Source organism: Zootoca vivipara, chromosome 1 (assembly GCF_963506605.1).
Source record: "Zootoca vivipara chromosome 1, rZooViv1.1, whole genome shotgun sequence".
In the NCBI taxonomy this organism is placed as follows: domain Eukaryota; kingdom Metazoa; phylum Chordata; class Lepidosauria; order Squamata; family Lacertidae; genus Zootoca; species Zootoca vivipara.
The window spans coordinates 41420118-41430664 of record NC_083276.1 but is presented as its reverse complement, the minus strand read 5'-3'; the positions used below and the strand labels follow the sequence as shown (position 1 = coordinate 41430664).

The window sequence follows — 10547 nt, the reverse complement described above, 5'->3', positions numbered from 1 at the left end:
CTGCAAGGGAATGTTATAACATTTCAGGCTTTTTAATTTAGAAAAATGGCAAGCAAGGGGGGTATGATTATGCTAAAGGTTGTGGACGACTCTGGGGTTGCAGCGCTCATCTCACTTTAGTGGCCAAGGGAGCCAGCGTTTGTCTGCAGACAGCTTCCAGGTCACATGGCCAGCATGACTAAGCCGCTTCTGGTAAACGCCATTTACCTTCCCACTGGAGCGGTACCTATTTATCTACTTGCACTTGCACTTGACGTGCTTTCGAACTGCTTGGTTGGCAGGAGCTGGGACCGAACAATGGGAGCTCACCCCGTCACGGGGATTCAAACCGCCAACCTTCCAATTGGCAAGCCCTAGGCTCAGTGGTTTAGACCACAGTGCCACCCACATCCCTGGATGATTATGCTATTTATTAATTGTTGTCTTCCCTACAAAAAGCAGAACTCACCTGGTACGGTTTTTATTTCATGTCCTGTGGCTTGGTGGGGTGGTTGTGTACATGACAATTTTTTGCACAACAAACCTTACCTTACCTTTCCTAGGCTTTGCCATCCTAGTCTTTAATATTTTTAAATACTTTGCCAATAGCAAGTTTGCAGCTTATACACCCACTGTACTTGATAGTTCATGAGCTGCTAAACTTGAGTTCTGCACTCCCCTTTAAAAAGTCAAGCATCAAGATGTGAACAAACAGGTGCAGTTGTGTAAATTCAGTTTTTAAGGAAACAAGGCCTCAAGTCTGCTGTTCCATTACTATTGTCTTTCATTGCCCTGATACTAAAGTGAAACCAAGTACAGTTGTGCCTTGGTACTCGGACGTTTTAGCTCCTGAACGTTGCAAACCCGGAGTGAGTGTTCCAGTTTGTGAACGTTCTTTGGAACCCAAACGTTCTTCCTGCAGACAATCAGAAGCCGCGCTTTGGTTTCTGAACGTTTTGGAAGTTGAATGGACTTCCTGAACGGATTCCGTTCGACTTCCAAGGTACGACTGTACAGTAATACTAGTGTTGTAGACAGTACTGAAATAAACAGGAATACTTTCATTTATTCCAAGCAGAAAGGAGTAGATTTATTGAATAGATACAGAATAAATCCTGTTTTCAATTTGAACAGAAGTATCCCCCCCCCCCCAAGGGAGGAACCACTGCACAGATTCCCAAACTTCCCCAATAACTACTACTTGAAAACTGCTGATGGCCTTGACGGACCACTTAATGCTTTCTATACTTGATGTAGCAATTGTAATAAGTTGTGCTAGATGCTGTATTTTAAAATTGTATTTATATTGCTTCTTTCATTTATTACATTTTATTACAAAAAAAGAAATCCTACGTATGATTCTGATTCTAAATTGCTTTTATTTTATTCAATTAATTACCCCTCAAAAGGTGAATTAACAAGTTCCTCTGCCTGATCCAAGATGGCAAACAAATCTTCCATTTCTCTATGAAAACACTGCTCCCGCTCTAAGAAATGGGCCTGCTCCTCCTCCACCTGCTTCCATTTGATGTGTGTCTCCTATGAGGAAAGAAAATTAATAGTTAAGGTATTCTACACACAACTTGTATTTTCAGTTTTCAGGAAGGCAGCAAAAACATTAAGTACTGAATACAGGTAGGTAGCCGTGTTGGTCTGACGTAGTCGAAACAAACAAACAAAAATCCTTCCAGTAGCACCTTAGAGACCAACTAAGTTTGTCATTGGTATGAGCTTTCATGTGCATGCACACTTCTTCAGATACACTTCTGTTTCAGTGTATCTGAGAAGTGTGCATGCACACGAAAGCTCATACCAATGACAAACTTAGTTGGTCTCTAAGGTGCTACTGGAAGGAATTGTTTTTATTTTGTTTCGATTAAGTACTGAAGTCCATGAAGCTTATGCCATAATAAATTTGCTAGCCTTCAATGTTTACATGACTTGTTTTCAGTTAGCAGGTATAAGATCGCTCTGCAAAGTGGCTTGCTTGCAGTGTGAAGTTGTCAGTTCAGGCCTTTCCCCTCTTGCCAAACAGAAGTAAGAAGTTTGCATACATATATGGAGGTGTGGTTAGCGTCACGTGAACAGAGAAGAAAAAAAACATTTAGAAGAAAGGAATTTGTGTGGTGTTGCTGTGTGTCTGGAGACCTAGCTGTGTAAGCTCTGTATGTTGGCAGTAATGGAGAAGGAAGACAATTCAGATTTTACCTTAAGATTCTCTTTTTGCTCTTTTGCCATCTGGGTGAATAGTTCAAGGTCAGTAGTCAGCTTCTCCATCAAGTCCTGAAAGAAAAGGGATGAGAAGGGGTTGACAAGGTGGGGTCCAGCCAGCATGTCCAATGGTCAGGGATGACGACAGTCGCCTAGAAATATGTAGAGGTCATCACATTGACTGCCATGCATCAGGGACAGCAGTTCTGTCAAATCCTGTCCTGGAGATATTCAGAAGGTATCTCCGTAGTTATTTAGGAACCATGACAACTGGAACTCAGCAAAATGTATAGAAGAAACTTTGCAGGTGGAGGGGAAGAGTCAGGCAAGCAGTTTCCTAGGGAAGAGGAAACAGGTTCATTCTCTCACCATTATTTCAGCCTGTTTCTTCATGTTCTCCTCATCCTCTTCCAAAAGTTTGTCACCTGTAGCTAATTGGAATGAAAAGAAACATTTACAAGCCAGAACCATACATTTCCTGTTAATTTACCAGAAGCATGGCTTCCAGTCCCATAGTTTTGGGACTATCCTAAATAAGCAACCCAAAATTTACTATTAAATTCATACACTGCCGTTCATTCATAGATCCCAGGGCAGTTCACGACATAAAAATACAAGATAAAAACAAGATACATAATAAAAACAAGAACACCGCGCCACACAAACCAATAACCCACTCTCCCATCTAAAACACCAAATTAAGAATTTATAAGATTATGCAGATCACAGTGTGATCGCATGGGGAGGGACTATAAGTTCAGCAGTGAAACACATGCATTCCATCCAGAAGATTCAACCCCTGGCATCTCCACTTAAAGCCGCACTACTGGGAAAGATTTTTGCTCTAGGCCTTGGAGTGGGCTGCCCATCAGTAGATAAGCTTGCACAAGATTGACCAATGGTCCAAACTAACCTTAAAATAGTTTCATACATTCACTCAGATTTTTAACCTGTACTAAAACCCAGCTAATAGTCCTTTTTGCACATTCCTCCACGAATACACAAAGGCAAATGTGGGGCACTGGGGTCCCAATATCAGCACATCCCCTTGACCCTGCTTCCAGCACTACCGTACACTCTGGGTGAACCATAAACAAACATCCAGAAGTGTACAGGTGTTCCCGTGTATGTGCCCTGATCACAGGAGGTGCCAAGAGGCCCTGCAACCTCCTTGCACCCAGTGTAGGAAGAAACAAACAAACAAACAAACAAAGAAAGAAAGAAAGAAAATCACAGGGAATTTTATCCAAGGAATTTCAATTCCATTAAGACATTTGGGAGAAAGTGATGGTATACTGCAGATGTATACGTACAGGGGAGAGCAGAGAAGCAAATGTATTTTATACCTGGATCACAATTCCTAGCTGCCAAGATCAACATGCAGCTCTCCTGAAATTTCTTCAGCTTCTGGTTTTCTTTTTCCAGACTATCGCACTGCTCCTTCGTATTCTTCAGTTCTTTCTGCAAGCACAGATAACTAAACCAAACAGCAGAACACTAGTTTTTATTAGGCCTTCAAGCATTTAAGATTTGCTTGCCTGGTGCAGGAGGAATGAAAAACTGCACACTAGAGGGAAGCAAGCCTGCCCTCCACCCTGCATAGACTGCTGGCATGAGCAGGCATTAATATTTCTACAAGCCAATTTCTTACATGGCCTTTTCAAAACCTGTTTAAATCTGGTAACATATTTTTAAATAACCTCACACACACAGTGTGGCCCATTGGGCAAATACAGTCCAATGAGCCAATGCCAGGACAAGATACCTTAGCATCTTGTCCCAGATTTGGTCTGCTGGATCAGACCAAAAGGGCTGCCTAGTACAGCATCCCGCTTCCCGCAGTGCTCAACCAGATTCCTATAGGAAGCCCACAAAGAAGACATGAGTGCATAAGCCCTCTCCCACTGTTCTTCTCCAGTTACTAGTATTCAGAGACAACATGCCTCTGATCTTGGGAGGTAGCATACAGCCACCATGGCTGGTAGCCATCAATGGCCTTATTCTCCATGAATTTGCCTAATCTTCTTAGAAGGGTGTTGGAATCTGGGGGGAACTCAGCGCACAGTTGAGATCATTTTAGGATAATCAGAATCAAGTCTGCTTCCTACCTCTGCTTCCATCAGCTTTGAGCTCACTTCCCATTTAGCAGACTCCAACTGCTTGTTCTTGTTTCTGAGCTCAGCCTCCCGTCTGTATCTGCTCATAGTGCTATAGGATCAAAAACATATCACTGATGCATCGTGGATGAGCAGTTTGTCTGCATTTAACATTCAGACTAAGCTCACACACAACACCATAGATAGAAAGAGGTAAATATACCTGAGTTGTCATTTATAACATAGGCAGAGGGGAGAAAGTAGATCCAGGTGTACCAGATCTTTGGGTAATGTACCCAGGTAAGGATTTCTGACTCCCAACTATTTATCAATAGCAGCAACAAAACGACTCCCTCCCAGCATCCCTGCTCTAAGTTACACACCTGAAATGAAGAAAGATTGGGGGTAATTAGGGATGCCTTTTTGCATGCAAGGACTGGGCTCCGAAATCTTTTTAACCTTTAAATGTATGAAAAATGAAGATCCAGCAAACCTGCAGTTCCTAGTTTAGGGCCCTATGTGAGGAATATTCTAATCAAGAAGCACTTTCTGACCAGCCTATGATAACAACATTCTCAGCTTTGCAATTTACTACTCTTGGACATTTCAGTGTTCACCATGGACTCAGAAGTGTATACAGTCGTACCTTGGAAATTGAACGGAATCCGTTCCGGAAGTCTGTTCGACTTCCAAAACATCTGGAAACCAAGGTGCTGTTTCGGATTGGCTGCAGGAAGCTCTTGCAGCCAACTGGAAGCCGTGGAAGCCCCGTCAGACGTTCAGCTTCCAAAAATAGTTTGCAAACCGGAACAGTCACTTCTGGGTTTGCGGTGTCTGGGAGCCAAAATGTTCAAGAATTAAGCTGTTCAAAAACCAAGGTATGACTGTATATAGCTGCACACTGAAGCTGCATGGTGACTTTTTTTAAAAAAAATCACATAATGCAAAACAAACATTGAAATACATCATGATGTTTATATGATATTCTGCATTTTCTTAAATGAGGTCATCTTTAAGAAATATAGGGGGGAAATAATTCAAAAAAATTAAACATTGACAGAATCAAAAAGACTATATACAGATATAGTCATGTTGTGAACAAGTAGGAAGCAGAGAAAGAAAAAGCATAAAAAGCAGCTTTGCTTTGGGGCACTCACGTTCGAGCATTTGACGTTGCTGCTTTCTTAGGTGTTGGCTGTGTTGCCTTCTTTATGTACCTTAATAGAGTAAAATAATGATATTTGTAGCTATTATTATTATTATTACAAAGCCAAACCAACTAACAGCTTGATCCTCTGAACATTTGCCATTATTTAAATCCAAAATTCCATCACACCATTTGGTACATTTCATCAAGTGTAGAAATTGCAAGGAAGTAGCTTTTGGCTAAACATTATGAGAAACCTATTAATTATTATTATTATTATTAATTTAATAATAATTAAACATTCCAAACCACAATCTCCAGGCTTTTTACACATAAAATAATTTAAAACAATTAAGAACACAAAAAGGCAAATACATTTAAAACAAGGCTAACCATCCCAACAAGCGGGCATTCAGGGTACAGATCCATTATGCAGCTGGTAAAGTATGTCGGAACATAACCTTCAACTGTTTCCAGAAAGTGCAGATAGAAATGCTATTGACAGAAATGCTGTTTCACAGAACAGGGGCAGCCGTACTTAAAAGTTTTGCTCCGAGTTACTATGGAGCAGGCTTCAGAGATCTTTGGAAGTTGCAGGAGAAACTTGCAGACTGCAACAATCCTGAGCTGTAAAAGAACTTAGAAAAATACAGGCTGATGGATGAGACTCCATCAGGTAGTGGTGGGCTCACATTCACTTAGGGCAGGCATGTCCAAAGTCCGTTTCGGGGGCGTAATCCAGCCCGCCAGCTGGTTTAACCTGGCTCCTGTGGCAGTTTATTTCCTGGGGTAAAATCCTTAAAAAAAGCTCAACAACCTTGGTTGGCCCTTTGGTCAGCCCCCACGGCCATTCACTTCATCAAATCTGGCCCTCTTTGAAAAAAGTTTGGGACATTAAACCAGAAGCTGGTTGGCAGAGGCTGCATAGCAATCTGTCAGGAATACTGTACTTGCAGCTTGTGTCAAGCAGGGGATGGACAACGTGACCCCCAAGCTCCGTGTTAGTGCTGTTAGTTCTATTGATTCTAGGTTAAAGCAGCACATTTGCTGAGAAATGTCAAGCAGTCATGTTTGTTGTTAAATACCAATGATTACAAGCTTTGTTTGCTTTTTAAAAGGTATTTTACAATACCTTTCCATTAAAAGAAGTGCTCAAAGCAGTCTGCACATCTAAACATGTTTTTATAAAAAAGCAGGGGCAGGAAGGCAATAATATCAATAATAAAATAGAGAAAAGATAATAATGTCAACAGATCAGCTGGTAGAAGAGAGGCCTTAATGGGTAAGGAGTTCCCAAAACTAGGCATGGCCTTGAAGAAAGCTGTCTGTTCCTTCATATCCCAGTCAAGTGCAACACAGGTGTCTAGGGCACATTCAGTAGAACTTCCATAGCAAATCTCCGTGGCAGTACAGTCATACCTCGGGTTAAGTACGCTTCAGGTTGAGTACTTTCAGGTTAAGTACTCCGCGGACCTGGAAGTGTTTACTTCCGGGTTCCGCCACGCGCCCATGCGCAGAAGTGATCTGCGCGCTTCACACACCATCGCCGCTCGGGTTAAGTACTTTTCAGGGTGCGAATGGTACCCCGGAACAAATTAAGTACTTAACCCGAGTTACCACTGTAAATGTTAATTTTTTCATCTACAATACTGTCTTCTTTATTTTATAGTACAGTACATTGATTATTGCCTTCATTTTATGGATCAATGGTCTCGTTAGACAGTAAAATTCGTGTTAAATTGCTGTTTTAGGGGTTTTTTTCATCGTCTGGAACGGATTAATCCACTTTCCATTACTTTCAATGGGGAAGTTCACTTCAGGTTAAGCACGCTTCAGGTTAAGTACGGACTTCCGGAACCAATTAAGTACTTAACCTGAGGTACCACTGTATACACTTATACTGTGTTTCTCCAAAAATAAGACACCATCTTATATTTATTTTTCCTAAAAAAAACACAAAAAAACACATGGTGGCTTATTTTCAGGGGATGTCTTTTTTATTATTATTAAGTATGGTACAGTTTAACCTACAAGGTTAAACTGCCTATCACTATGGCTTAATTTCGGGGTATGGCTTATTTTCGGAGAAACATGGTACTTACCTTTGATTTGTGTCTTTGAGGGCAGCACGCACAGGAACATTTTCATCAAAAGTGAAATCAGGAGCTTTCAGGGGGCCGAGGTCATTTTTGACAAAACACTGCTTTTTTGAATGTGGATCTGCAAAAAAGGAATCCATTTAAAAACAAAAGGAAACTCAGTAACTCACACTATTGAAAGCACCTCCCTCACATTTAAATAGCATTTGAAGACCCACTTTTTTTTCTCCCTAAAAGCCCACAACCACACCAGGCATTTAGAAAGGTAAATAGTTTGGCCCTTGTTTTACCTAGATGATATTTCAATGCAGGTTCAATGAAGGTCTGGGCACATGGTGCCAACCTAAGGTTTGATCACATGGTAGAGCTCAACTCAGGGCAAGCAGCTTATTAGAAAATTCTAGGCAGGACAGGGAACATGTGGGCCTCTAAAAATTGCTAGACTTCAGCTCCCATCACCACTGACTATTGGCCAATGGGAGCTGGAGTGCTGCAACATCTGGAGGGCCACAGGCTCTCCAGCCATCTCCTAGCCTGGGAGATTCATCCTGGCTGCCACAGCTGTTAGGATGAGCACTTGAAGATGAGCAACATAGGGGGGGGGGAAACCCACAGATATACAGTAACAATACAGTAGTTCTCTCAAGAGCCTAACAGACCTGTTGGTATACTGACAACTCTGGGCTGTTGGAAGGTGTAGATAGGAATCCTGGACTTCTCATTTTCCATGTTGAAAGCCTGTAAGAACAGGAAAGAAGCATTGCATGTTTGTTAGACAAACTGCTGCAACCTATAGGGTGCATGAAGTGCAGGGACCCCCTCAGGCACAAGGAATGAAACAAACCAGAGGAACACACAGCACGTACAACATCCAGCAGTGGGTGAAGAATAAAGAACCCAGCAGCAAGTCACCTCCCTTTTTCAATCATGCTCCTTGCAGATTCTCTACTACACAGAGGGCTGATTTGAAAAAAGGGCATGCCCATACAATATGGCATCTGTTTTGAATGTGCTGGCTCATCTCTCAAAATTGGAAACACCAGCCCCATTTCAAGATGCACAGAACACATTGACCCCATCACTAGGTTTTCACTGATAGCCTAGAATTTAAAGACATTTCCCAACAAGTTTGATCCACAGCACCTCTTTTATGAGTTTTATCATGACTGACTGATTTTAATCATTTTATTTGCATGCCAGCTTCATCTTCAAGAGCTGCTTTATCAATCAGCTAACCTGATCCAAAAATACACACACTCACACACACAAAAAAAAACAAATCTCACTACAGCCAACCAAAGACAACCAACCACACCCTAGGCCACAACCAAGCTCTCTCACCACCAAGGGAATGCAAGCAAATAGTAAGAGAACCTATACAAGTGACGCTGACACAAAACCCCACACATACACTAAGTCAGGCATCCCCAAACTGCGGCCCTCCAGATGTTTCGGCCTACAACTCCCATGATCCCTAGCTAACAGGACCAGTGGTCAGGGATGATGGGAATTGTAGTCCAAAACATCTGGAGGGCCAAAGTTTGGGGATGCCTGCACTAAGTACAATAGAAACATAACCACCTGACCACACCCCACTCACCATCCCCCCCTTTCCTACCTAACTTAATGCTGTATGAAACGCTAATGTCTCACAACAAATGAAACTGATCTGTAGAAAACACAACTTGAAAAAGAGACAATGCACGGATTTTTGTAAACTAAGAAATATTTAATAAATAATAATAATATTTTAAAAGAGCTGCGTTATCCAAGGCGGGGAAGCAGAGACACAGCAGGCCCGACCTTTCCAAAGGTTGGGGAAAGCAACATGGACGAGGCCAGAACCTATGTCTTGCCCACTTCCCCGCAAGGAATAGCCCTGTTAGCAAAGTGTAGCTTACAAGGGAGATACCGACCAGTATTGCAGCTGTGGGCAGTTTAAGGAGGCAGTCAACAAACTGGAAGGTGTCTAGAGGGAAGATGTTGAGGAGCCTGGAGACCAGGTCCTATGAAGAAAGGCTGAAGGAGCTGGTTATACCTTGCCTGGAGAAGAGACAAAACAGCAGCCTACCAGCTCAATGCAAAGGTTGGGTGGGGGGAAGGCCCTGCGGGGGCAGAGCTGGTCTCCCCGAGGGTCTTAGGGCGCTGCCTGTCACCCTAAAGAGGGAGTCATGGTGTAGTTTAATGCTGCACCCCCAGCCATGTATTTGCAAATACAACGCACACATACCGTTAAGTCTCCGGAGGCCACCAAACTCCCCAAGGAAGAGCAGCACCCCGGGAACTTCCCACGGCTCAGTGGATAACGAGCGTCAATGAGGTTAAGTATTTCTCCTGAGCATGTACAGAGCGCACCGCGCATTAGCGAGCAAAGGCCGCCGCACAATAGTTCCCTCCGCCTAATTGCACAAGGCCTTCTAAACACAATAGAGCCGACTCCCGTCCTCCTGCGCTTTATCGGGACCGACGCCGCCCAACTCCCGCCAGCGTTTGAACGGGAACCGACTCCAGTCACCGCGTTACCACGCGAGAGTTCGAGCGAGCCGAGGAACGAGCCCGCTGCGCAGGCGCCGAATTACTCGGCTTCTCCGGCTCCCCGCTGCTTTCTCCCCACCACCCCAACCCGGCGAAGCGGCGCCTGCGCAGGATGAAAAGTGAAGCCTCTTCGACTCCTCCAACTCCGGCGCTGAAGGAAGAACTTGCCCTGCGCTACTGTGGGAAGCGGACGAGGAGAGGCTTAATAAGGGTTTTGCACGACGGGGCGTGTTATCAGGGGATGTTTTGGTTGCTGTTGCTCTGCTTTGAAGCGATGCGTAGTGAGGCTTATATCGGACAGATTTCCATGGGGCTTGCTCCGAAGGAAGTGACCCTCGGTTTGCAGACTTGGGTGGACTAGCCTATATATTTATTTCTAGGACACACCTGGCATCGGGGGTTCTGTAGCTTCAGCGCTGCTGAGAAAGCAGATGTGCCACCAAGTGTCGCTTCTTCCGTCACTGGGCTTTCAGGATAGGG

At 43.5% G+C, this 10547-nt stretch overlaps 1 protein-coding gene across 1 annotated transcript; it reads right to left on the bottom strand.

The window, feature by feature from the left end:
• Positions 1-1038: 1038 nt before the first annotated feature.
• Positions 1039-10037, bottom strand: KNSTRN (kinetochore localized astrin (SPAG5) binding protein). The gene is made up of 9 exons (XM_035111154.2): positions 9763-10037; positions 8192-8270; positions 7536-7653; positions 5444-5503; positions 4299-4398; positions 3537-3651; positions 2560-2621; positions 2188-2262; positions 1039-1518 (listed from the first exon to the last, which is right to left on the bottom strand). Exons 1-9 carry the CDS (start codon positions 9892-9894, stop codon positions 1375-1377), a joined length of 885 nt encoding a protein of 294 aa, XP_034967045.2. The 5' UTR covers positions 9895-10037; the 3' UTR covers positions 1039-1374.
• Positions 10038-10547: the final 510 nt, after the last annotated feature.